Below are 26866 nucleotides of genomic sequence, written 5' to 3'. Positions count from 1 at the left end.
CGGGCGGAGGAGGCTGCAGCTCGACCCTGGCAGAGAGGGGGTGGCCTCAAGGACTGGCACACTAGGGGTCCCCCTGGAACCCGTGGGGAGCGGCGAGCACCCCGGCCTGCGAGTGGCCAGCAGGAAGATGTATGCCAAGCAGCGCAAGTGTGAGCTGGTGGAGCTGTGCAAGCAGGGGGGGCTGCGCTGTGGGAAGCTCACCAAGGCCCAGCTGATTGCCCGGCTGGAGGAGCGAGATCGCAGGGATGAACCAGTCCCTGTCTCTGAGGGAAGCAGCCGGGCAGATGCAGCGCAGGCCCCAGTGTCTGTACCCGCTGGGAGTGGTCAGCCGGCCGCTGAGGGCTCCCCGAGACCCCCCACCCCTAGGCCTAGGGGGAGGGGGAGGAGGAGCCCAGCGACTACCGAGGGCACCGTGACCCCCCCGGCCAGCAGGGGATCCTCCCGGCGGAGCTCCCTGTCCCTGGACCGGAGGCGGCTGGAATATGACAGGGAGGCGCTCGAGTTAAGGAGGCAAGAATTGAGACAGGAGCGGGAGGAGAAGGAGAAGCAACGTAAACATGAGCTGGAACTGGCCCGGCTGAACAACAGTGAGGCCCCGGCTGTGGTGAGTGAGGGGGGGCCCAAGCCTACAAAGAGCTTCGATAAGAGCTTCCTGGCCCCGCGTAAGGAGGGGGAGGACATAGACACCTTCCTGACGGCCTTTGAGAACGCCTGCGAGCTGCACCAGGTTGACCCTGCAGACAGGATCCGGCGCCTCACCCCCTTACTGGACTCCACCGCCGTGGAGGTGTACAGCCGAATGAGAGGGGCGGAGGCGGGGGACTACAACCTGTTCAAAGAGGCCCTGCTCCGCGAGTTTGGGCTGACCCCGGAGATGTACCGGAAGAGGTTCCGGAGTCAACATAAGACCCGGGAGGTCACATACCTACAACTGGTCAACCGGGCGCAGGGGTACGCCCGCAAGTGGACGGCTGGGGCCCAAACCAGAGAGGACCTGCTTGACCTATTCGTACTGGAGCACCTGTATGAGCAGTGCCCATCCGACCTGAAGCAGTGGCTGATGGACCAGAAGCCGGAGAACCCGCAGCATGCAGGCCGGCTGGCCGACCAATACATGGACAGTCGGGCAGGGGATGGCAGGGAGGCGTATCGAAGTAGCAGGTCGGCCTCAACGCAGAGAGAGAGTCACCATGGGACCTCCCAGCGGGGGCCTATGGAGAACCCCCACAAAAGGGGAACATCCAGCGTCAGATCCACCCGACCCCCGCAAGGGGACCCACGAGACATGGGCTGCTTTCACTGTGGCCAACAAGGCCACATACGGGCCCAGTGCCCCAAGCTCAGGGACAGACCGAGCAGACCCAACCCGCAGAGGGTTGACTGGGTAAAGACCCAATTGGATGAGGGGCAACGTGCCCAGGGAAGGGGGGCTGGCCGCGTTCCACCTGGGAAGAAGGGAGGAGAGCCCCAGGTCAGCTCCTCGGGGGGGCTGGATGCTTCGGACCCAGGGTTTTTGGTCTACAGGGTGGCCACGGGGCTGCCCCTCCGGAACCAGTGCCTGGTTTCCCTGGAGGTGGATGGGAGGAAGGTCACTGGGTACTGGGACACAGGCACAGAGGTGACACTGGCCCGGCCCGAGGTGGTGGCCCCAAATCGGATGGTGCCTGATACCTACCTGACCCTGATGGGCGTGAGCGGGACCCCAGTCAAGGTGCCCGTGGCGAGGGTGCACCTGAAGTGGGGGGTCAAGGAGGGCCCCAAGGATGTGGGGGTGCACCCCCATTTGCCCACAGAGGTGTTAATGGGGGGGACCTCGAGGCCTGGGCAGGCAATGCCCGGGGTACCCTGATCGTGACCCGTAGTCAGAGTCGGCGCAGGGCACTGCACCCTGACAACGGGGAAGGTACTCTGCCCGAGTGCCTGGCGGGGAGGGAACGCCCAGAGACAAGACCCAGAGAGGCTGCGGCCGCAGATCCAGCCGGGGAGAGAGAGCAGGTCCCCATCCCTGTCCCAGCTGCTGAGTTCCAGGCCGAGGTGCAGAAAGATCCCTCCTTGCAGAAGCCCAGGGACCGGGCTGACCTCAATGCAGCGCAGACCATGAGGAGAGGTTGCAAGGAGAGGTTCCTGTGGGAGAAGGGGTTCCTGTACCGAGAATGGGCTCCCCCCGGGGAGGTGCAGTCATGGGGGATTAGGAGGCAGCTGATGGTTCCCCAGAAGTTTCGCCACAAGCTGCTGTACCTGGCCCATGACATCCCCCTCGCAGGGCACCAGGGAATCCGGCGCACCAGGCAGAGGCTGCTTCAGAACTTTTACTGGCCTGGGGTCTTTACCCATGTCCGGCAGTACTGCCAATCCTGTGACCCCTGCCAGCGGGTGGGGAAGGCCCGGGACAAGGGGAAAGCAGCTCTGAGGCCTTTACCCATCATAGAAGAACCTTTCCAGAAGGTGGCCATGGACATGGTGGGACCTCTCAGCAAGGCGACCGGTCAGGGAAGAAACACATCCTGGTGGTGGTAGATTTCGCCACTCGATACCCCGAGGCGGTGGCCTTGTCCTCTACCGAAGCAGACACCGTGGCGGATGCGCTGCTGACCATTTTCAGCCGGGTGGGGTTCCCCAAGGAAGTCTTAACGGACCAGGGGTCCAACTTCATGTCGAACCTGCTCCAGTCCCTGTGGAAGAAATGTGGGGTCCGACCCAGCTGGGCCTCAGCGTACCACCCCCAGACCAACGGGCTGGTGGAGAGGTTCAACGGGACGCTAAAGATGATGCTAAAAACATTTATGCACCAGCACCCACAGGACTGGGACAAGTACTTACCTCACCTGCTGTTTGCGTACAGGGAGGTACCCCAGGAGTCTACTGGGTTCTCGCCTTTCGAACTGTTGTATGGAAGGCGGGTAAGGGGGCCCCTGGACCTGCTGAGAGACGAATGGGAGGGGAAGGCCGCTCCCGATGGAGAGTCGGTGGTGGAGTATGTCCTGACCTTCCGGGAAAGACTTACCGAGCTCATGGGCCTGGCCAGGGAGAATCTGGCCCGAGCCCAGAGGAAGCAGAAGGTCTGGTACGACCGCATGGCGCGGGCCCGCGCCTTTGCCACTGGGGACCAAGTGATGGTTCTCATCCCCGTGAGGAAAAACAAACTCCAGGCTGCCTGGGAAGGGCCCTTCAAGGTTGTCAAGCAACTGAATGAGGTAAACTATGTGGTGGAGCTGTCGAACCGGGCTCATCACCGCCGGGTGTACCATGTGAATATGATGAAGCCATATTATGACCGGGGGAATATGGTGTTGGCCGTGTGTGGCCACTGGGAGGAGCCGGGGGATGACCCTCTAGTGGATCTATTCCCAGGGACAAAGGCTGGTTCCCCCCTGGAGGCGATTCCCCTCTCAGATCAGCTGACCCCGGCTCAGCATCAGAGGGGTGCTGCATCTGTACCGACAGTTGTTTTCCAACCAGCCTGGGCGCACTAATTTGACTGTCCACCGGGTGGAGACCGGGTCACACCCCCATACGATGCTCCCCTTTTCGGGTTACCGGGAAAACTGCCCAGGACCTGGAAAGGGAGGTCAGGGACATGCTGGCTTTAGGGGTGATCCAGCCGTCCGCCAGCCCCTGGGCCTCCCCAGTGGTGCTGGTCCCCAAGAAGGACGGGTCGATCCGGTTCTGCGTGGACTATCGAAAGCTCAATGCCATCACCGTATCTGATGCCTACCCCATGCCAAGGCCTGATGAGCTCCTAGACAAGCTGGGAGGCGCTCGGTACCTCACCACCATGGATCTTACAAAGGGCTACTGGCGAGTGCCGCTGGACGCAGATGCCAGGCTGAAATCGGCCTTCATCACTCCCCTGGGGCTCTATGAGTTTCTGACCCTGCCCTTCGGCCTCAAGGGAGCGCCGGCCACCTTCCAGCGCCTGGTGGATCAGCTGCTGAGGGGGATGGAGAGTTTTGCTGTGGCGTATATTGATGACATCTGTGTCTTCAGCCAGACCTGGGAGGACCACGTGTTCCAGGTTAGACAAGTGCTGGACCGACTCCGGGAGGCGGGGTTAACCGTCAAGGCGGAGAAGTGCAAGGTGGGGATGGCTGAAGTATCTTACCTGGGCCATCGGGTGGGGAGCGGCTGCCTAAAGCCGGAACCGGCCAAGGTGGAGGTGATCAGAGACTGGCCCGCTCCCCAGACCAAAAAGCAGGTCCAGGCCTTTATCGGGATGGCGGGGTACTATCGGAGGTTCGTGCCCCACTTTGGCGCCATAGCCGCCCCCATCACTGAGCTGTGCAAGAAGGGGAAGCCAGACAAGGTGGTCTGGACCGAGCAGTGCCAGGAGGCTCTCCAGGCACTGAAGGAGGCTCTGCTCAAAGGCCCAGTTCTGGCAAACCCAGACTTTGACAAGCCCTTTATGATGTTCACCGACGCCTCAGACACGGGGCTGGGGGCAGTGTTGATGCAGGAGGATGAAAAGGGGGAGAGACACCCCATCGTGTACCTGAGCAAGAAGTTGCTGCCCCGGGAGCAGAACTACGCGGCCATCGAGAAGGAATGCCTGGCCATGGGGTGGGCCCTGAAGAAACTGGAGCCATATCTCTTTGGGCGCCACTTCACCGTGTACACCGACCACTCTCCCCTGACCTGGCTGCACCAGATGAAAGGAGCCAACGCCAAGCTCCTGAGGTGGAGCCTGCTCCTGCAGGACTATGACATGGACGTGGTCCACGTGAAGGGAAGTGCCAACCTGATAGCGGACGCGCTGTCCCGGAGAGGAGGCCCCGAACTTCCCCGGGTCACTGGGCAGTGACCCCGCTCAGTTCAGTCTCGGAGGGGGGAGAGGTGTGGTGAGTAGGGGCTGTCTGTGTGGGGGCTGGGAGAGCCAGGGAGGATTTTAGGTGAGATGCAGGTATTCAGCGGTAACATGAGCTAGGCCTGGGGGAGGGGAGGTGACACCTCTGCCCAGGAGCTAGACAAAGGAAAGGGGCGGAGGGGGAGGGTTGAGTCAGTCTTGGGTTGGGGAGCTGGGAGGTGGGTTTTCAGGGGATCCTAGGCTGGGATCCAAGCACCCTGAACCCCCCAGAAAGGCCAGATCGAGGGGTCCTGGCTCTGAACACAAGCTGGGCTGTATCCTGGGTTCCTGTTGTTCAATAAACCTTCGGTTTTACTGGCTGGCTGAGCGTCACCGTGAGTCCAGGAAGAGGGGTGCAGGGCCGGACTCCCCCACACTCCGTGACACTTATACAGCCCAAAATGCCGTTAGCCTTCTTGGCAACAAGGGCAACTGCTGCCTCCTATCCAGCTTCTCGTCCACCATAACCCCTAGGTCCTTTTCTGCAGAACTGCTGCCCAGCCATTCAGTCCCTAGTCTGTAGCAGTGCATGGGATTCTTCCGTCCTGAGTGCAGGACTCTGCACTTGTCCTTGTTGAACCTCATCATATTTCTTTTGGCCCAATCCTCTAATTTGTCTAGGTCCCTCTGTATCCTGTCCCTACCCTCCAGCGTATCAACCACTCCTCCCAGTTTAGTGTCATCTGCAAACTTGCTGAGGGTGCAGCCCACACCATCCTCCAGATCGTTAATGAAGATATTGAACAAAACCGGCCCCAGGACCAACCCTTGGGGCTCCGCTTGATACCGGCTGCCATGGAGCCATTGATCACTAACCGTTGAGCCCGACGATCTCGCCAGCTTTGTATCCACCCTATAGTCCATTCATCCAGCCCAGACTTCTGTAACTCGCCGGCAAGATACTGTGTTAAGAATACATCCTTCCCTTCCTCCTTCCTCCCCTTCTTCCTTCCTTCCTTCCCTTCTTCCTTCCTCCTTCCCTCCCTCCCTCCTTCCTTCCTTCCTTCCCTCCCTCCCTCCTTCCTTCCTTCCTTCCTCCTTCCTTCCCTCCCTCCCTCCTTCCTTCCCTCCCTCCCTTCTTCCTTCCTTCCTTCCCTTCTTCCTTCCTTCCTTCCTTCCTTCCCTCCCTCCTTCCTTCCCTCCCTCCTTCCTTCCTTCCTTCCTTCCCTCCCTCCCTCCTTACTTCCTCCCTCCCTCCTTCCTTCCTTCCCTCCCTCCCTCCTTCCTTACTTCCTTCCTTCCTTCCCTCCCTCCTTCCTTCCCTCCCTCCTTACTTCCTTCCTTCCCTCCCTCCCTCCTTCCTTCCTTCCCTTCTTCCTTCCTTCCTCCCTCCCTCCTTCCTTCCTTCCCTCCCTCCTTCCTGCCATCCCTCCCTCCCTCCTTCCTTACTTCCTTCCTTCCCTCCTTCCTTCCTTCCTCCCTCCCTCCCTCCTTCCTTCCTTCCTTCCTTCCTTCCTTCCCTCCCTCCTTCCTTCCCTCCCTCCCTTCTTCCTTCCTTCCTTCCCTCCTTCCTTCCCTCCCTCCTTCCTTCCTTCCTCCCTTCCTTCCCTCCTTCCTTCCCTCTCTCCTTCCTTCCTTCCCTCCTTCCTTCCTTCCTTCCTCCCTCCCTCCTTCCTTCCTTCCTTCCTTCCCTCCCTCCTTCCTCCCTCCCTCCTTCCTTCCTTCCTTCCTTCCCTCCCTCCTTCCTTCCTCCCTCCTTCCTTCCTTCCTTCCCTCCCTCCTTCCTTCCTTCCCTCCCTCCTTCCTTCCTCCCTCCCTCCCTCCTTCCTCCCTCCTTCCTTCCTTCGTTCCCTCCCTCCTTCCTTCCTTCCCTCCTTCCTTCCTTCCTCCCTCCCTCCTTCCTTCCCTTCTTCCTTCCTTCCCTCCCTCCTTCCTTCCTTCCTTCCCTCCCTCCTTCCCTCCCTCCTTCCTTCCTTCCCTCCTCCCTCCTTCCCTCCTTCCTTCCTTCCTCCCTCCTTCCTTCCTTCCTTCCTTCCCTTCTTCCTTCCTCCTTCCTTCCCTCCTTCCTTCCTTCCCTTCTTCCTTCCTTCTTCCCTCCCTCCTTCCTCCTTCCCTCCCTCCCTCCCTCCTTCCCTCCTTCCTTCCTTCCTTCCTTCCTTCCCTCCCTCCTTCCTTCCTTCCCTTCTTCCTTCCTTCCTCCTTCCCTCCCTCCCTCCTTCCTTCCTTCCTTCCTCCTTCCTTCCCTCCCTCCTTCCTCCTTCCTTCCCTCCTTCCCTCCTTCCTTCCTCCCTCCCTCCTTCCTTCCCTCCCTCCCTCCCTCCTTCCGTCCTTCCCTCCCTCCTTCCCTCCTTCCTTCCTTCCCTCCTTCCCTCCCTCCTTCCCTCCTTCCTTCCTTCCTTCCGTCCCTCCTTCCCTCCCTCCTTCCTTCCTTCCCTCCCTCCTTCCCTCCTTCCTTCCTTCCCTCCTTCCCTCCCTCCTTCCTTCCTTCCTTCCTTCCTTCCCTCCTTCCCTCCCTCCTCCCTTCCCCCGTCCTACTTCCTACCTCCCTCCTTCCGTCCTCCTTCCTTCCTTCCTCCCTCCCTCCGTCCTTCCTTCCCTCCTTCCTTCCCTCCCTCCTTCCCTCCTTCCTTCCTTCCCTCCTTCCCTCCCTCCTTCCCTCCTTCCTTCCTTCCTTCCTTCCCTCCTTCCCTCCCTCCTTCCTTCCTTCCCTCCCTCCTTCCCTCCTTCCTTCCTTCCCTCCTTCCCTCCCTCCTTCCTTCCTTCCTTCCTTCCTTCCCTCCTTCCCTCCCTCCGTCCTTCCTCCTTCCTCCTTCCTCCCTCCCTCCTTCCTTCCTCCTTCCTTCCTTCCTCCCTCCCTCCTTCCTTCCTTCCCTCCTTCCTTCCTTCCTTCCCTCCTTCCTTCCTTCCTTCCCTCCTCCCTCCTTCCTTCCTTCCTTCCTCCTTCCTTCCCTCCCTCCTTCCTCCTTCCTTCCCTCCTTCCCTCCTTCCTTCCTCCCTCCTTCCTTCCCTCCCTCCTTCCCTCCTTCCTTCCTTCCCTCCCTCCTTCCTTCCTTCCTTCCTTCCTCCTTCCCTCCTTCCTTCCTTGCTTCCTCCTTCCTGCTTCCTCCCGCCCTCCTTCCTTCCTCCTTCCTCCTTCCTCCCTCCCTCCCTCCTTCCTTCCTTCCTCCTTCCTCCTTCCTCCCTCCCTCCTTCCTTCCTCCTTCCTCCTTCCTCCCTCCCTCCTTCCTTCCTTCCCTCCTTCCTTCCTTCCTTCCTTCCTCCTTCCTTCCCTCCCTCCTTCCTCCTTCCTCCCCTCCTTCCCTCCTTCCTTCCTCCCTCGGTCCTTCCCTCCTGCGATACTTCCTTCCTCACTCCTTCCTTCCTCCCTCCTTCCTTCCCTCCTTCCTTCCTTCCCTCCCTCCTTCCCTCCTTCCTTCCCCCCTCCTTCCTTCCTTGCCTCCTTCCCTCCCTCCTTCCTGCCTTCCCTCCCTCCGTCCTTCCTTCCTTCCCTCCCTCCCTCCCTCCTTCCTTCCTTCCTTCCCTCCCTCCCTCCCTCCTTCCTCCCTCCCTCCCTCCCTCCTTCCTTCCTCCCTCCCTCCCTCCTTCCTTCCTCCTTCCTTCCCTCCCTCCTTCCATCCGTCCCTCCGTCCCTCCCTCCTTCCCTCCCTCCTTCCTTCCGTCCTTCCTTCCCTCCTTCCCTCCCTCCCTCCTTCCTTCCTCCCTCCTTCCTTCCCTCCTTCCTTCCTTCCTCCTTCCCTCCTTCCCTCCTTCCTTCCTCCTTCCTTCCCTCCTTCCTCCTTCCTTCCTCCCTCCCTCCCTCCTTCCTTCCTCCTTCCTCCTTCCTCCCTCCTTCCCTGCCTCCCTCCTTCCTTCCTTCCTGCTTTCTTGCCTCCCTCCTTCCCTCCTTCCTTCCTCCCTCCTTCCTTCCCTCCCTCCCTCCCTCCCTCCTTCCTTCCTCCTTCCTCCCTCCTTCCTCCTTCCGTCCCTCCGTCCCTCCTTCCTTCCTTCCCTCCCTCCTTCCGTCCTTCCTTCCTTCCTTCCCTCCTTCCCTCCCTCCTTCCTTCCTTCCGCCCTCCCTCCTTCCTTCCCTCCCTCCTTCCTTCCTTCCTTCCCTCCCTCCCTCCTTCCTTCCTCCCTCCTTCCTTCCTTCCCTCCCTCCCTCCCTCCCCCCTCCCTCCTTCCCTCCGTCCTTCCTCCCTCCGTCCTTCCTTCCTTCCTCCTTCCCTCCTTCCCTCCTTCCTTCCTTCCTCCTTCCTTCCCTCCCTCCTTCCTCCTTCCTTCCCTCCTTCCCTCCTTCCTTCCTTCCTTCCTCCTTCCTTCCCTCCCTCCTTCCTCCTTCCTTCCCTCCCTCCTTCCTCCTTCCTTCCCTCCTTCCTTCCGTCCCTCCCTCCTTCCTTCCTTCCTCCTTCCCTTCTTCCTTCCTTCCCTCTTTCCTCCCTCCCTCCTTCCTTCCTTCCTTCCTTCCTTCTTCCCTCCCTCCTTCCTTCCTTCCTCCCTCCTTCCTTCCTTCCTTCCTTCCCTTCTTCCTTCCTCCTTCCCTCCCTCCTTCCTTCCTTCCCTCCTTCCTTCCTTCCCTCCCTCCTTCCCTCTCTCCTTCCTTCCCTCCCTCCTTCCTTCCTTCCTTCCTTCCCTCCTTCCCTCCCTCCTTCCCTCCTTCCTTCCTTCCTCCTTCCCTTCTTCCTTCCTTCCCTCTTTCCTCCCTCCCTCCTTCCTTCCTTCCCTCCTTCCCTCCCTCCTTCCTTCCTTCCTCCCTCGCTCCTTCCTCCCTCGCTCCTTCCTTCCTTCCTTCCCTCCCTCCCTCCTTCCTTCCCTCCCTCCCTCCCTCCTTCCTTCCCTCTTCCCTCCTTCCCTCCTTCCTTCCTCTGACCTCCAGCCTGGGGCCAGCTTCCCACTTCCTTCCCTTCTTTCTTCTTCGCTCCTTGCTCCATCCCCCCAGCCTGGCGCTGGCTCCTGCTTCCTCCTTCCTTCGCTCTTTCTTTCACTGCCTCTCCCCTTGTTTTTCTGTTCCATCCCCCCCCCCCGGAGCTGACCTCACCCTGTTCCCCGTCAATGACTAAACCAGACCTGGGGGCCGACGGCACGACACCCCCCGCCCCTCTCGTGGGACAAGACAATGGAAAATCTGACCCCCTCCCCCCTCCAGCGGGGCCACTGAGCCAGGAGCCGGCGGATGCCTCAGCCCAGAGCTACTGACGGCGCCGCGCTGCCAGGGCCTGCGCCAGCCCCGGGGTCGGGGCCAGGGCCCGGGCGGGACGAGGTTTTATTATTGTGTTTGTTTCCTCGCACGCCCTGAGTCAGCACCGACCTCACTCCCCTGCACAGCGATGGGGGGGCACTGTGTGTGGGGGGGGAGCCCACAGCTGGGCTGGCAGGGGGCTGCGGGTCGGGAGTGGGGGGCACCGGCAGCGCTGGGGGGGCAGGGCGGGGCTGGCAGGGGCTGCGGGTCGGGAGTGAGGGGCACCGGCAGGGCTGGCAGGGGCAGGGCTGGGCTGGCAGGGGCTGCGGGTCGGGAGTGAGGGGCACTGGGGGAGCAGAGGGCTGCGGGTCGGGAGTGAGGGGCACCGGGGGAGCAGGGGGCTGCGGGTCGGGAGTGAGGGGCACCAGCAGGGCTGGGAGGAGCCCAGGGCTGAGCTAGCAGGGGCTGCGGGTCGGGAGTGAGGGGTACCTGTGTTTTGTGTGTCACACTGTTCAGCAAGGCTCATGCATTGGGGGGGTGTCACACAGACAGCCCCAGCGGGGGGAGGGCTGTGTGCTGGCCCTGAAGGGTGCCCCAGCAGTGTGGGGGGGGTCTGTCTCCGCCCGCACACCCCGGCCGCTCCCCGAGCCCCCGCCGGCCGCGTTGCCTCATCGTTCTGCTATGGCATCTGGATGCTCCAACATCTGTAGCGTGATGCAGATGTTTGGTTGCCCTGGCGACCGCCGGAGGATGGGTAAACAAGTGCGGAAACTTCCCTTCCGCCCTGACCCCCTTCCGGCCCCGGCCCGCGACAGAACAGGGGGAGGGGGGGTGCCTGGCTTAGAACAGGGGGGCTGGGAGCCAGGACTCCTGGGTTCTCTCCCTGCTCTGGGAGGGGAGTGGGGGCAGGGGGGGCTGGGCGCCAGGACTCCTGGGTTCTCTCCCGGCTCTGGCAGGGGAGTGGGGGCAGGGGGGGCTGGGAGCCAGGACTCCTGGGGTCTATTCCCTCTAGGCTGCTGCCTGGCTGGGTGCTGGCGCGTGGGCCCGCGGCTCCTGAGTTGCCTCTTGTTTGTGCTGCTGGAGTCAGGGGCGATGGCCGGAGCCAGGCGCCTATTTCCAAGCATTTCGGTGTCTCGGACGAAGAGCCAGGAAACTGTGAGGTGACTCTGGCTCAGTCCCTGCTGGGCTGGGCAGCGGGGGGGAGCGGCAGGGGCCTGGCACAGCCTCTGGTCCTGCCTCAGTTTCTCCATCTGCAGCATGGGATGATGCGGATACTAATGAGACACGGGGCTCCCGCCCCCTCCCCCCCCCGTGGGACGCTGGCCCAGTCCGGCCTTGCTGCTGGGGAATCTGCCGAGTCCTGTCAAACTAAGAATTATTAAATCATTGGGACAGATTCTGTTCCCTCCTCTGATTTAATCAGACAGGGAGCCCGGACTCCTGGGTTCTCTCCCCAGCACTGACAGGGGAGTGGGGGCTGGTGGTTAGAGCAGGGGGGGCTGGGAGCCCGGACTCCTGGGTTCTCTCCCGGCTCTGGGGGGGGAGCGGGGGCTGGGAGCCAGGACTCCTGGGTTCTCTCCCGGCTCTGGCGGGGGAGTGGGGGCTGGGGGGTCAGAGCGGGGGGCTGGGAGCCAGGACTCCTGGGTTCTCTCCCTGGGGGGGGGGAGCTTGGGGGATGGGGTCCCATAGGCAGAGCAGGTTCTAGGTGGCAGATGCGTTACCTGACTTGACCTTAGGGTCCTGTCCCCTCTCAGCCTGTAGAGGGCGCCCCTGGGCTTGAGAGCCTGCTGGAACCCAGAGAAGGGGGAGATCCCAGGGCAGGTTCCCCCCATCCAGCTCCCATGTGCCCCACAGCCCCCCCCAGCTCGGCCGGTGCCCCTCACTCCCGACCCGCAGCCCCTGCCAGCCCAGCCCCCCCAGCTCGGCCGGTGCCCCTCACTCCCGACCTGCAGCCCCTGCCAGCCCAGCCCTGCCCCCCCAGCTCGGCCGATGCCCCTCACTCCCGACCCGCAGCCCCTGCCAGCCCAGCCCTGCACCCCCAGCTCGGCCGGTGCCCCTCACTCCCGACCCGCAGCCCCTGCCAGCCCAGCCCTGCCGGTGCCCCTCACTCCCGACCCGCAGCCCCTGCCAGCCCAGCCCTGACGGTGCCCCTCACTCCCGACCCGCAGCCCCTGCCAGCCCAGCCCTGCCGGTGCCCCTCACTCCCGACCCGCAGCCCCTGCCAGCCCAGCCCTGGGCTCCCCCCCAGCTGTGTTGAGGCAGAGACTGATCCTTGTACTTTCTCACACTCTCCCCCGCCCGGGGGGCTCGTTAACGTGTTTTTATCCATGATCTCAGCCCGCTGCACGTCCGGCAGCCGCCAGCCCAGCTGGACCCGAGTCCCGACCTGGGGGGGGGTAGGGGGGCGGCTCTGACCTCTCTTCCCTGCCCCTGGCCTGTCCCCACTGATCTCCCAGAGACTCTGCCCCCCACCGGTTTAAGGCGACTCAGGTCACTCCCTTTGAGCCCCCCAAATGCCTCCCCCCAGCCCAGCCCCCGATTCTCCCCGGCCAAGGCGACGCGTGTGTGGGGCGGGGGGGTCACGGCCGCTTCAGTGGGTTTGTTTTTATACCTCTGCACCCGCGCTGGGGGGTCTCTGCTCAGGTGACACCTTACGAGGTGTGACAAAGGAGGGGATTTTCTTACTGTTTTGCAGGAATAGGGTGTGTGCCTCAGTTTCCCCAGCCAGAGGGGCCAGAGGGGGGCTGAGAGGAGAGGAGACCCAGGTGTCACGGAGTCCCCGGGCGATGCTCTGGAACTGCTCCCCACCAAGCCAGCCAGGACTCTGGGGAGCCTCCTCTCCCTTGGAGCAGCCTCCTGGGTCTCTCCTGGGAGCATTCAGCATCCTCTGCCCCTCCGTGCGCTTCCCACAGCGAGTCCGCCCAGGCGGGGTCCTGGGGGGCCACAGGGTCCTGCCCCCCCACGGCGCAGTCAGACGTGACTCTCAGCCAGCCGGGGACACAGAGGTTTATTCAATGACAGGAACAGGGTCTAACACAGAGCTTGTAGGTACCGCGAGCCGGACCCCTCGGCCGGGTCCATTCTGGGGGGCAGGGAGCCAGACCCCCACGTCTGCACTTCACTCCTCGTCCCCAGCCAGCTCCAGACTGACACCCCCTCCAGCCCCTCCTCTGCTCAGCCCCTTTCCCGGGCCAGGAGGTCACCTGACCTCTTTGTCTCCAACACCTTCAGCTGGCACCTTTGCAGAGCAGGGGCCCGGCCATCCGTTGCCAGGAGACAGAGTGTCAGGCATTTAGGTGCACTGGCCCCTTCCTCTGCAGCAATCACACCCCCTGATCCCACCACCTGGATACTAAGACCTGCATAGGGGAGACTGAGGCACCAACACCGTATTCAGAGGGAACATTAAGAACATTCCCAGCTCGTCACACCTCTCCCCCCTTCGAGACCAAACTGAGCGAGGTCACTTCAGCCAGTGACCTGGGGAAGTTCGAACCCACCCACGTTCCCAGGGATGCCCCAGCATCTCTCCCAATCCTTGGGGTGAGTTACCCCAGGACAGTCCAGTCTCACGCCCTCCCTTAGGTCGGGGGTGCTCGGTGGCACTCGCAGGCCGCATGTGGGAAGGTTTATGCAGCCCGAGGCCTTTTGCCACCCAATACCCCTGGGGTTCAACCTGGGACGGGGGCTTCTCCCAGCACCCTGGTCTGCGATTCGGGCTCCCTTGGTTAAGAGCCCCCGTCTTGGCCTTGGCCAGCTCTGGGCTTGGGCAGCCGCTCCCCACCTTGTGCCCAGATACACCCCCTCTGCCGCTCCCCACCTTGTGCCCAGATACACCCCCTCTGCCGCCCCCACCTTGTGCCCAGATACACCCCCTCTGCCGCCCCCACCTTGCACTTTCCAGATCTTACCGTCAGTCCCACCTCCTTGGGGCAGCCCAGCCCCCTCTTCACCTGGGACACCTGTTCCTCCCCGGTCTGGCTAGAGATGCCCATGTCACCAGTGTCTGCCAGGGCCAGGTTCTCCATCCCCCTCAGCGTGTCTAGACTCTCCCCAGGCCTGGGCATGGGGTCGGCATCGGACACCGCGATGGCTTTAAGCTTCCGATGGTCCCCACAGAACCAGATCATCCTGTCTCCCTGGGGGACCAGCCCCACGGGTGAGGCCCGTGGGCTGTTGAACGGCTGGATCCCATCTAAAGCCAGCAGGTCCCTGACCTCTCTCCAGGTCTGGGCTGCTTCCCCAGGGACTCTGAAGGGGGAACACCTGATGGGGAGATTGGCTCCCAGCTCAGGGAAGAGATTCCCCCAGGGGGTCTGCCCCCTTCTCCTCCCAACCCTCCCCTGCCAGGTCCAGGGGTCCCCTCACTCTCCTCCCATCCAGCAGCTCGAGTGGGAAGAACCCTGTGGATTCCTGGGGCACCCCCAGCTGCCTCCTGATTCCCCCCAGTTCTACTTCCCCTTGGGGAGCCCATTCCCGGCACAGGGATCCCTTCTCCCGCAGGACTCTGTCCCTGCAGCCTTCCTGTCACGGAGTGTGGGGGAGTCAGGCCCTGCACCCCCAGGCGCCCTGCGATTCACCAGGACTCTCAGCAGCCAGTAAAGCAGAAGGTTTATTTAGACGACAGGAGCACAGTCCCGCACAGGTCTTGCAGGCACAGATAACAGGATCCCCCCGGTTAGGTCCATCTTGGGGCCCCGGGAGCCCCACAGCCCCCATCGGGGATCAGAGCCCTCTCTCCCTGCCTCCCCTCCTTTCCCCAGCCAGCTCCAATCTGCCCAAGCCCCTCCGGCCCCTCCTCTCTGCTCGGGCTCTTTCCCGGGCCAGGAGGTCACCTGACCCCTTTGTCTCCAACACCTTTTGATGCACCTTTGCAGGGAGGGGCCCGGCCATCAGTTGCTAGGCGACAGAGTGTCAGGCATTTGCTGCATGGCCTTTTGCTGCTAGATACTTAGGATCTGTCCCCAGCCCCCAGTACGAACAGTCCCACTTCGTCACACTTCCCCAAGGGGGTTTGCAGCGCTGGGGCCAGCAAGTCCCCTCAGCTTCTCCAAGGAGGGGTCCCTCTGCAGCTCGGTCTGGGATTCAGCTGCTGGGGCAGGGAGTGGGACCTGCTCCCTCTCGCTGGCTGGGCCTGGGGTCACAGCCCCCCTGAGCCCTGTCCCTGGTAGCCCCCTCCCTGCTGTGTAATCACTTCCCAGCAGCTCGTCTGGACCAGGCAAACCTGGTTGGCAGCCGCCCTGCCCTGCCTGGGTGTCCCCCCACTCAGCTGGGGTCTCAGCTCCCCCCGTGCTCAGCGCTGCCCTGGCTGTCCCAGTGGGGGCAGCAGCGAGCTCTCTGCTCTGGTCACAGCCTCAGAGCCAGCGTGAGCCCCCTCTCCGGTGTGCAGGGGGGCGGGGAGCATCTCTCCCTCCCAGGGGGCTGGTTACAGGCAGGCAGGTATCCTGAGCCCTGCAGCCCCTCCCCCCTGCCAGCCAGGTCATTGGCATTTTCACTGACCATTTCCATCCCAGCCAATTGGTTCCCTAGATCCGAATTCAAACCCTCGGCCGTTACCGGAGCAGGGCCTGGATCCTGTCCCAGAGAGACCCAGTCACCCCCCAACAGGGCCCCCCAGCCGATATCCTGGAGACCCCCAACGACCAGCCAGCCCAACCCCTCCTGGGGCTGCACAGGGATCCGGGCCATAGGCAGGGCGAGGGGCTTCACCCCGGGGACCTTCACCCAGGTCCCACGGCCCCTCGGCATCTGCGGCTGCACCACCCCAGTTCTCTCTGTCCCAGGGTCTCGCCACCCCAGGCGTGTTTCCCCACTGACCCCGGGCAGCCCCCTATGTCTCCCCGCTCCACCATCGCCAGTCCAGGCTGCTGCTGCTTCTCCTGCAGCTTTTCCTCGGGCTCTTGCTCTCTCTCACGGCCTCTCGCTCTCTCGGGCTCTGCTCCCATCCCATCCGTCTCCGATCCCCTGATGGGGAACCCGAGCGTGAAGACCCTCGTCTGGTTGGGGACCAGACTCTCGGGGATGCCTGGCTGCTGCTCCAGCTGCTCCCAGATCCTCCTGTAGCCCCATCTGGGTCAGGAATCTGCTCCTCAGAGCGGTCCTTGTCCTCCTCCTCCAGCTGCACGATTAACTGGGCCTGGGTGAACTTCCCCATGTGTAACCCTCTCTGTGCACAGGATCACAATGTCCTTCTTAAGGAGATGGTGACAGGCCATCACTGCACCGCTCCCAAGTGGCTCTGGACTCACAGGCCTGTGTGCTCTTGGCTCCCCCATGGATCCAGGAAGAACCCCTGGTGTGCCAGCCCTTCTCGTGGTCACCACCTCTGCCAGGGTCGAGCTGCAGCCTCCTCCGCCCCTGGGACTGCTCCTGCAATCCCCAGGGGAACCCTGCTACTGCAAAAATCCTTCTCTCTCCCAGGGTCGAGCGGCAGCTCCTCCACCCCGAGACTGCTCGCTGCAGTCCTCAGGGGGACCCCGTTACTCCAACAGTCCTTCTCGCTGGTCACACACTCCCAGAGGTTAACCGCCCCCTGAAACCGTCCCTCTCTGAGCCTTCAGCACGCCTGGTCCTCATCATCCCCCCTTCGTTTTACTGCTCCCCAGTCACTTACTGCAAGAAGCGCCATTCACGGGGTGCAGTACATCCCACCGCTACCACCACTTGTCACGGAGTCCCCGGTCGCTGCTCTGGAACTGCTCCCCACCAAGCCAGGCAGGACTCTGGGGAGCCTCCTCTCCCTCGGAGCAGCCTGTCTGCAGGGCAAGGAGCTCCCACGGCTTCACCTCCTGGGTCTCTCCTGGGAGCATTCAGCCTCCTCTGCCCCTCCGTGTGCTTCCCACAGCGAGTCTGCCCAGGCGGGGTCCTGGGGGGCCACAGGGTCCTGCCCCCCCACTGCGCAGTCAGACGTGACTCTCAGCCAGCCGGGGACACAGAGGTTTATTCGATGACAGGAACAGGGTCTAAAACAGAGCTTGTAGGTACAGAGAACCGGACCCCTCGGCCGGGTCCATTCTGGGGGGCAGTGAGCCAGACCCCCACGTCTGCCCTCACTCCCCATCCCCAGCCAGCTCCAAACTGAAACCCCCTCCAGCCCCTCCTCTGCTCAGCTCCTTTCCGGGCCAGGAGGTCACCTGACCCCTTTGTCTCCCCCACCTTCAGCCGGCACCTTTGCAGATGAGGGGCCCAGGCCATCAGTTGCTAGGAGACAGAGTGTCGGGCATTTAGGGGCACTGGCCCTTTGCTCTGCAGCAATCACACCCCCTGATCCACCACCTAGATATTAAGAACTGCAGAGGGGACACTGAGGCACCGACACAGGATTCAGAGAAAATGTTAAGAACAGTCCCAGTTCATCACACCAGGCCACCCTGTGTCCCTGGAGAGAAGCCAATGGACAGAGGGGGCTTGGGGCCGGGGGTATCGGAGGCCCAGCTGGGAAGCAGGGGGGCTCTGGGCTGGAGAGGGGGAGCAGGCAGAGCCCCCCTGGCTGCAGGGGGACTGGGATGTGCTGGGCTGAGGGAGGCCAGGCCTGAGGCCCGGAGAGTTTCCTGTGCTGGGTTCAACCCTCAATAAACCTCCTGTGTTACGCTGGGGGAGAGTCGCTCCGGGCTGGAGATCGGGGGGGTGGGGCTGCTCCCTCTGGGCCTGCGACCCCGGGGGGACCGGAGCAAGGGGATGCCCTGAGGGGCCCCCGGCACCTGGATGGGGGTCGTCCCGGGGCGTCCGGAGCCCAGGAGCAGGAGGTCTGGGACAGGAGGGTCTCACACTGTGTATCTGGTCCCCACGGCGGGTTTCCCAGGCAGCCTCGTCCCCCCCCCCATCCCTCTCGTCCTCCCCTCGCTGCGTCCTTCCCTCGCTCGCTGCCCCAGGCCCCCCCTGCTGCCTTTGGCCCCGGGCCACCCCGCTGCACAGAGCCCCTGTGTCTGCCCGGCCCAGCCAAAGCAAACGCCGCGGAGCCGCGGCCACATTCCGGGAACCCCTGGCACCGGGGCCGGGATACGGCGCGGCCGCGGCATCACTGGGGCCTTTCAGCCCTCCCGGGGGGGGCGCCCCATGGGGGGGGGCTGGAGGAGAGTCCAGCCTCCCAGCCCCCACCACAACCCTGTTATTAAACTGCGGCTGCCTCTGGGGTGGAGCATGGAGCCCCTTAGCCTCCTACAGCAACGGGGCTCCCTGCAGTCTGGTCCCCCTGCCGAGCCCCCCCCCAGCCTGACACCCCTGCTGAGCCCCCCCAGCCTGACACCCCTGCTGAGCCCCCCTCAGCCTGACACCCCTGCTGAGCCCCCCCAGCCTGACACCCCTGCTGAGCCCCCCCTCAGCCTGACATCCCCTGCCGAGCCCCCCCCAGCCTGACACCCCTGCTGAGCCCCCCCCCACCCTGCCCCCAGAGCACAAGCCTCCGAGCACCACACTGAGGAGCAGCTTTTGGCTTGCGAAACATGCTCCGTACCCCAACCCGTCCCTCCTTGACAATCAGCCCTGCCCCCCGAGCCCTGCCGGTGCCCCTCACTCCCGACCCGCAGCCCCTGCTAACCCGGCCCTGGGCTTCCCCCCAAGCTCTGCCGGTGCCCCTCACTCCCGACCCGCAGCCCCTGCTAGCCCAGCCCTGCCCCTGCCAGCTCTGCCGGTGCCCCTCACTCCCGACCCGCAGCCCCCTGCCCCCCCAGCCCTGCCGGTGCCCCTCACTCCCGACCCGCAGCCCCTGCTAACCCGGCCCTGGGCTTCCCCCCAAGCTCTGCCCGTGCCCCTCACTCCCGACCCGCAGCCCCCTGCTAACCCGGCCCTGGGCTTCCCCCCAAGCTCTGCCGGTGCCCCTCACTCCCGACCCGCAGCCCCTGCTAGCCCAGCCCTGCCCCTGCCAGCTCTGCCGGTGCCCCTCACTCCCGACCCGCAGCCCCCTGCCAGCCCAGCCCTGCCGGTGCCCCTCACTCCTGACCGTTGAACTGTGGCTGGCAGCAAAGCGGATGCCAGCGAGCAGCGGGGGCTGTGGGTTGCCGCGGGGGGTCCTGGCACAGACGTTTTCCCAGCGGTGTCGGCTCCCTGGGCTCAGGCTGTTCTGGTCAGTCGGCCGAGGGCTGAAACGGCTGAAGCCTGCATCCATCCCGGCTCTGCCAGGCCGGGGTCACCCCAGGGGGCACCGGCCCCGATCCAGCTGTGCCCTGCCCCCCCCAGGCCCGATCCAGCTGTGCCCTGCCCCCCCAGCCCCGATCCAGCTGTGCCCTGCCCCCCCCAGGCCCCGATCCAGCTGTGCCCTGCCCCCCCCAGGCCCTGATCCAGCTGTGCCCTGCCCCCCCCGCCCGGTCTGGGCTGTGCCCCCCCCCCCGGGGACTGAGCCCTGGTGCCCCCGCCGGACCGAGAGGCCTGGGGCGGGTGTCCCGGGTGGGGGAGGGGGCTGCTCTGCGTGGCTGGTCCCAGGGTATTGGGGAGACCTGGTTGGGGCCGACATGGCTCGTATTGGACCCACTTGTGCTGGGGGAGGGGAGGGCCTGGAGCCGCCTGGCCGGGGTCACGTCCCCCCCAGCCCCTGTCCGGGCTGGGCCCAGCGAGCCCAGGCGGGGGGGCGGGGAGGTCCCGGGCCGGGCCGGGCGGGGCGGGTTCGGGCGGTCGCTGACCCGGCCCGGCCATGACATCACCCCCGCCCCCCCCCGCAGCGCAGGGAGCGAGGGACGAACCGGGTGTGTGAAAGTGAGAGCGGCCCCCCCCCCGCCTCCGCCCCCGCCGCCCAGCCCGGCCCGGCCCGGCCCCCGGGCGCAGGGAGCGGCGCGCACAGTCCCGAGCGCAGCGCAGAGCCAGGAGCGCAGCGCAGCGCGGACAGACCCGGGAGCGCAGCGGAGCCCCCAGCCCGGAGCGCAGCGCAGAGACCCCGGAGCGCGGAGCCCCCAGCCCGGAGCGCAGCGCAGAGACCCCGGAGCGCGGAGCCCCCAGCCAGGAGCGCAGCGCAGAGACCCCGGAGCGCGGAGCCCCCAGCCCGGAGCGCAGCGCGGACAGACCCCGGAGCGCGGAGCCCCCAGCCAGGAGCGCAGCGCAGAGACCCCGGAGCGCGGAGCCCCCAGCCCGGAGCGCAGCGCAGAGACCCCGGAGCGCAGCGCAGCGCGGAGCCCCCAGCCCGGAGCGCAGCGCAGAGACCCCGGAGCGCGGAGCCCCGAGCCCGGAGCGCAGCGCAGAGACCCGGGAGCGCAGCGCAGCGCGGAGCCCCCAGCCCGGAGCAGCAGCTTCCCCCCTGCAGCCGCCGCCCCGCTCCCGGTAGGGCCCCACGGGCCGGGCACCGAGCGGGCAGCAGGTGGGGCGGGGAGGGGCTGGGATCGCAGATGGGCGGGGGGGGGGTTGCAGGGAGTTTGGAAAGTGCCCGAGCGAGAGGCTCCCCGGGCCCCGCAGCAGCTGGGGGGGGGGCGGGGGAAGTGGATGGAGGGAGAGCGGCGGGTGGCGGGAGGTGGACACAGAGAGATGGGTGGGTAGAGGGCTGGGTGGAGGATGTGGGACGGAGGGAGGGAGGTAGGGAGGGATGGAGAATGGAGGGAGGGATGGAGGATGAAGAGAGATAAGGATGGAGATAAGGATGGAGGGATGGAGGGAGGAATGGATAGAAGGAAGGATGGAGGATGAAGAGAGGTAGGGAGGGATGGATGGAGAAAGGAGATAGGGAAGGATGGAGGATGGAGTTAGGGATGGCTGGATGAAGGGATGGAGATGGCTGGATCCAGTGATGGAGGGAGTGAGGAGGGATGCAGGGATGGATGGAGGATGGAGTTAGGGAGGATGCAGGGATGGATGGAGGGAGGGAGGGATGGATGCAGGCAGGGAGGGAGGATGGAGGGAATGAGGAGGGATGCAGGGATGGATGGAGGGAGGGATGGGGGAGGGAGGGAGGAGGGAGACGGCTGGATCCAGTGATGGAGGGAGTGAGGAGGGATGCAGGGATGGATGGAGGATGGAGTTAGGGAGGGAGGGAGGGAGGGAGGGAGGGAGGAGGGAGACGGCTGGATCCGGTGATGGAGGGAGTGAGGAGGGATGCAGGGATGGATGGAGGATGGAGTTAGGGAGGATGCAGGGATGGATGGAGGGAGGGATGGATGCAGGCAGGGATGGAGGATGGAGGGAATGAGGAGGGATGGATGGAGGATGGAGTTAGGGATGGATGGAGGATGGAGTTAGGGATGGATGCAGGGATGGATGGAGGGATGGAGGGAGGAATGGATAGAAGGAAGGATGGAGGATGAAGAGAGGTAGGGAGGGATGGAGAATGGAGGAATGGATGGAGAAAGGAGATAGGGAAGGATGGAGGATGGAGTTAGGGATGGCTGGATGAAGGGATGGAGATGGCTGGATCCAGTGATGGAGGGAGTGAGGAGGGATGCAGGGATGGATGGAGGATGGAGTTAGGGAGGATGCAGGGATGGATGGAGGGAGGGAGGGATGGATGCAGGCAGGGAGGGAGGATGGAGGGAATGAGGAGGGATGCAGGGATGGATGGAGGGAGGGATGGGGGAGGGAGGGAGGAGGGAGACGGCTGGATCCAGTGATGGAGGGAGTGAGGAGGGATGCAGGGATGGATGGAGGATGGAGTTAGGGATGGATGCAGGGATGGATGGAGGATGGAGTTAGGGAGGGAGGGAGGGAGGGAGGAGGGAGATGGCTGGATCCGATGATGGAGGGAGTGAGGAGGGATGGATGGAGGATGGAGTTAGGGATGGATGGAGGATGGAGTTAGGGATGGATGCAGGGATGGATGGAGGATGGAGTTAGGGATGGATGCAGGGATGGATGGAGGGATGGAGGGAGGAATGGATAGAAGGAAGGATGGAGGATGAAGAGAGGTAGGGAGGGATGGAGAATGGAGGAATGGATGGAGAAAGGAGATAGGGAAGGATGGAGGATGGAGTTAGGGATGGCTGGATGAAGGGATGGAGATGGCTGGATCCAGTGATGGAGGGAGTGAGGAGGGATGCAGGGATGGATGGAGGATGGAGTTAGGGAGGATGCAGGGATGGATGAAGGGAGGGATGGATGCAGGCAGGGATGGAGGATGGAGGGAATGAGGAGGGATGCAGGGATGGATGGAGATAGGGATGGAGGGAGGGAGGGATGGGGGGAGGGAGACGGCTGGATCCAGTGATGGAGGGAGTGAGGAGGGATGCAGGGATGGATGGAGGATGGAGTTAGGGATGGATGCAGGGATGGATGGAGGATGGAGGGAGGGAGGGATGGAGGAGGGAGACGGCTGGATCCAGCGATGGAGGGAGGGTGAAGGGGGGCATTGAGGGGGCCTGTGCTACATGACGAAGTTGGGGGGCCGGGTGCCACCGGGAATGACCCATTGGTAACCCCGCTCCACTCCCAGCACTGACCCACCTCCACCCCCGTCACCCCACCCCCTGAACAAAGGCAGGTGCTGGGGGGCTCGTCCCCACGGTGCCCCACCACAACAAACTCCTGAACCTCCCCCACCCCTGTAGCCCCCACTGCTGGTGCCCCCCTCCCTCTGGCCTGAGGCCCCTCCGGTCCCAGCACAGTCCTGTCGGTGGATGGGGGGTGAGAATATTGGGGTGGGGAACGGAGAGTGGCGGGAAGTGTGGGGGGAGCCAGAGCCCCGGGGAAGGGGGCTGCGGGAGGGAGGACAGAGGCCTGTGTGTGTCGGGCTTGGGGGGCAGGAGGGTGTCCAGGCAGGTGCGTTTGTGGGTCCCACAGATGAACAGAGACCCGTCCGGGAGGCCGAAGACACGGGGGGGGGCAGATGGTGACAAGTGCTGGCCCCCCACAGGGAAAGGCCCCGTGTCCCCCCACGCCCCCCGCTGAGCCAGTCCCCGCCCTGGGGCCGTGGGGAGCCGGCGCCCCCCAGAGGGGACAGGCCCCTGCCCCATTCCCCTGCCCCCCTGAGCCAGCCAGTCCCTGCCCTGGGGCCAGGGGGAGCCGGCACCCCCCAGAGGGGACAGGCCCCTGCCCCCCTGAGCCAGCCAGTCCCTGCCCTGGGGCCGGGGGGAGCCGGCGCCCCCCAGAGGGGTCAGGCCCCTGCCCCATTCCCTGCCCCCCTGGGCCAGCCAGTCCCTGCCCTGGGGCCGGGGGGAGCCAGCGCCCCCCATAGGGGACAGGCCCCTGCCCCCCTGAGCCAGCCAGTCCCTGCCCTGGGGCCGGGGGGAGCCGGCGCCCCCTAGAGGGGACAGGCCCCTGCCCCATTCCCCGCCCCCCTGAGCCAGCCAGTCCCCCAACCCCCATCTCCCGCCCGCGCAGCCAGGCCAGGCTGGGATCTGGGTGGGACCCTTATCTCTTCACGCAGGAATTTTCCCGGCTGTCAGATACTTGCCGGGGAGGGAGCCAGGCTGGGATCTTCTCCCGGTGCTGCCAGGGCCGCGCACCCCACATCACCCCCCGTCTCCCCCCTAGCCGCTCCCCCAGGCCACCAGGGGGCTGCAGGAGGGAGGAGACCCGGGGCAGGGCTGGGACCCCCCAGCACAGCAACCCCCTGAGTCTGGGTGGAGAGTGGGGTCGGGGTGGGCGGAGGGACTGGGAGTCCGGACTCCTGGGTTCTCTCCCTGGCTCTGGGAGGGGAGTGGGGGCTGGCGGGTTAGAGCAGGGGGGGCTTGGAGCCAGGACTCCTGGGTTCTGTCCCTGGCCCTGGGAGGGGAGTGGGGGCTGGTGGGTTAGAGCAGGGGGGGCTGGGAGCCAGGACTCCTGGGTTCTCTCCCTGGCTCTGGGAGGGGAGTGGGGGCTGGCGGGTTAGAGCAGAGGGGGCTGGGAGCCAGGACTCCTGGGTTCTCTCCCTGGCTCTGGCAGGGGAGTGGGGGCTAGCGGGTTAGAGCAGGGGGGGCTGGGAGCCAGGACTCCTGGGTTCTCTCCCTGGCTCTGGGAGGGGAGTGGGGGCTGGCGGGTTAGAGCAGGGGGGGCTGGGAGCCAGGACTCCTGGGTTCTCTCCCTGTGTGTGGCGGCCGCAGAGACATGAAAGGAGCAGTGAGGGATGTACGAGGACCAAGACTCAGCAGCCCCCGGGGGAGCCCAGGGGAAGTCCGAGTGGTTATTGGAAAGCTGGAAGGATCTGGGACCACAGCTGTGAAAATAACAAGCCGCAGGGGTTTGTGCAGAGCTCAGGAACGCCGGGCTGTGTGAACGGCCACCGGCTCAGCCGCAGAAACCCCACAGCCTGGCCAACAGGATTCTGCTTATGGGAGGGGAAACTGAGGCACAGAATGGCACTAGAACCCAGGAGTCCTGGTTCCCAGCCCCCCACCCCACCCCACTCCCCTCCCAGGAGTCCAGAATGCAAAGGCCACTTGTCTTAAACCAGCTATTTCTTAATCGTGGGGTTCCCGGGGGCTGGGATCTCACAGGCAGGACAGGGCTTACTCTGGCTGGGGGAGACGGGGCCGGGGGTCCCGGGGGCTGGGACATGGCCGGGCCCCCCACGCCTGCTCCGACGCAGCGTGGGACGTGTCTGCACTCTCGGCTACCCCGGCTCGCAGCTCCTGCTCCCGGCTCCCCCCGGCTCCCTGCCAAACTCCGGCCTCTGGCCCCGTTCCCCCGGCCCAGCTCCAGACACATTTTTGCAGCATGAATCTAGGTTGTTATCGCAGGAGGCGATGGGGTCCCCGCACCTGCCCCACAGCCATGCAGCTCCGGCTGGCCGGCCTCTGGTCCCCCCCAGCGCAGCCCCCGACCCAACCCCGGGCCTGGCGTCCCACAGGGACCTGTCCTGCCGCAGCACCTGCCTCCGGACCGCGGGGATGGGAGCTGGGGGTGGCGGGGTCGTGTCTCGGTGCCGGGGGTCCAGGGGGCTGGGAGATACTGGGGGGGCTGTCTCGGTGCCGGGGGTCCCAGGGGCTGGGAGATACTGGGGGGGCCTGTCTCGGTGCCGGGGGTCCCAGGGGCTGGGAGATAGCTGGGGGGGGCCTGTCTCGGTGCAGGGGGTCCCAGGGGCTGGGGGGGGCTGTCTCGGTGCCGGGGGTCACAGGGGCTGGGAGATAGCTGGGGGGGGGCTGTCTCGGTGCTGGGGGTTCCCAGGGGCTGGGAGATAGCTGGGGGGGGGCTGTCTCGGTGCCGAGGGTCCCAGGGGCTGGGGGGTGGCTGGGGGGGGCCTGTCTCGGTGCCGAGGGTCCCAGGGGCTGGGGGGTAGCTGGGGGGGGCGGTCTCGGTGCCGGGGGTCTCAGGGGCTGGGAGTAGCGGGGGGGGGGCTGTCGCGGTGCCGGGGGTCCCAGGGGCTGGGAGATAGGGGGGGGGGGGCTGTCTGGGTGCCGGGGGTCCCAGCGGCTGGGAAATAGCTGGGGGGGGCCTGTCTCGGTGCCGGGGGTCCCAGGGGCTGGGGGGGGCTGTCTCGGTGCCGGGGGTCCCAGGGGCTGGGAGATAGCTGGGGGGGGCCTGTCTCGGTGCCGGGGGTCCCAGGGGCTGGGGGGGGCTGTCTCGGTGCCGGGGGTCCCAGGGGCTGGGGGGGGGCTGTCTCGGTGCCGGGGGTCCCAGGGGGTGGGGGGGTGCTGGGGGGGGCTGTCTCGGTGCCGGGGGTCCCAGGGGCTGGGAGATAGCTGGGGGGGCTGTCTCGGTGCCGGGGGTCCCAGGAGCTGGGGGGTAGCTGGGGGGGGCCGGTGAAGGTGCCGGGGCTCCCATGGGCTCGGGTGGCCCGTCTGGGGGGCGGGGGTCCCAGGGGCTGGGGGGGGGCTGTCTCGGTGCCGGGGGTCCCAGGGGCTGGGAGATAGCTGGGGGGGGCCTGTCTCGGTGCCGAGGGTCCCAGGGGCTGGGGGGTAGCTGGGGGGGGCTGTCTCGGTGCCGGGGGTCCCAGGGGCTGGGAGATAGCGGGGGGGGGCCTGTCTCGGTGCCGTGGGTCCCAGGGGCTGGGGGGTAGCTGGGGGGGGCTGTCTCGGGGCCGGGGGTCTCAGGGGCTGGGAGTAGCTGGGGGGGGCCTGTCTCGGTGCCGGGGGTCCCAGGGGCTGGGAGATAGCTGGGGGGGGGCTGTCTCGGTGCCGGGGGTCCCAGGGGCTGGGAGATAGCTGGGGGGGGCCTGTCTCGGTGCCGGGGGTCCCAGGGGCTGGGGGGGGGCTGTCTCGGTGCCGGGGGTCCCAGGGGCTGGGAGATAGCTGGGGGGGGCCTGTCTCGGTGCCGGGGGTCCCAGGGGCTGGGGGGGGGCTGTCTCGGTGCCGGGGGTCCCAGGGGCTGGGAGATAGCTGGGGGGGGCTGTCTCGGTGTTGGGGGTTCCCAGGAGCTGGGGGGTAGCTGGGGGGGGGCTGTCTCGGTGCCGGGGGTCCCAGGACTGGATTTCGGTTGTGGTTTGTTTGTGGGCCTGTGCGGTTGATTTCTGGCCTGTGTTTGAATTGGGCGCTGGAGGGGAAGGGTCTTGTGGGGGCTCTTTGGGGGTCCCTGGGGGTCTCTGTGCCCCCGTCACTAACTGCCTCCCCCCCCCAGGTCTGCGCCCCCTCCGGCCACACCATGGGGCCCTGGCTGCTGCTGTCGCTGCTGCTGCTGGTGCAGGGGGGGCCTCCCCCCCACCCCCGCCGGGCCCCCGCCAACGCCACCATCTTCTCCCACATCTACAGCGTCCGCCGGGGGGCGGGTGAGGGGCCGGAGTCCCCGCAGGAGGCACTGGCCCCCCCCAGCCAGCTGCAGCCCCCCCGGCTCTACGAGCACACGCTGGAGGGGGACGAGCAGGTGGTCTTCACCCACCGCATCAACCTGCCCCCCCCGGCCTGCGACTGCGAGGGGGGGGGCGCCGGCGGGGCCCTGCGGGAGGCGCTGGCCCGGCTGCGGGCGCTGGAGGCCCAGGTCCAGGCGCTGCGGGAGCAGTGTGGGGCCAAGGGCTGCTGCCCCCCCGCCGCCGCCGCCGCCCAGGCCGGCACAGGTGAGACTGGGGGGCTGAGGGGAGGGGGCGGGGCCAGTGTGGGAGGGGGCGGGGCCATAGCAAGGGGTGGGGACCTGAAGGGGGGAGGGGGAGCAGTGGGAGGAGCAACAGACAGAGG

The 26866-nt window shown here is 65.5% G+C and overlaps 3 protein-coding genes across 3 annotated transcripts in view; 2 read left to right on the top strand and 1 right to left on the bottom strand.

Moving 5' to 3' along the window:
* Positions 1-19038, bottom strand: part of LOC123345798 (collagen alpha-1(V) chain-like) — a 37493-nt gene extending 18455 nt beyond the window's left edge. Inside the window, exons 1-3 of the mRNA XM_044982849.1 lie at positions 18874-19038; positions 13847-14074; positions 12222-12321 (exon numbers count right to left, since the gene is read on the bottom strand). Of these exons, the coding sequence (XP_044838784.1) occupies positions 12222-12321; positions 13847-14074; positions 18874-19038 (493 nt within the window). The remainder of the gene's footprint in view (positions 1-12221; positions 12322-13846; positions 14075-18873) is intronic.
* LOC123345793 (endothelial zinc finger protein induced by tumor necrosis factor alpha-like) overlaps positions 1-26866 on the top strand; it is a 1203704-nt gene that overhangs the window by 728347 nt on the left and 448491 nt on the right. The window lies entirely within an intron of this gene.
* The window catches only part of LOC123345797 (tenascin-X-like), a 96577-nt gene continuing 96025 nt past the window's right edge, over positions 26315-26866 (top strand). The window contains exon 1 of the mRNA XM_044982848.1: positions 26315-26706. Coding sequence (XP_044838783.1) covers positions 26340-26706 — 367 coding nt within the window. The 5' untranslated portion in view covers positions 26315-26339. The remainder of the gene's footprint in view (positions 26707-26866) is intronic.

The sequence above is a fragment of the Mauremys mutica genome, chromosome 12 (assembly GCF_020497125.1).
Source record: "Mauremys mutica isolate MM-2020 ecotype Southern chromosome 12, ASM2049712v1, whole genome shotgun sequence".
Lineage (NCBI taxonomy): Eukaryota > Metazoa > Chordata > Testudines > Geoemydidae > Mauremys > Mauremys mutica.
This window is presented reverse-complemented; position numbering and strand designations above follow the sequence as displayed.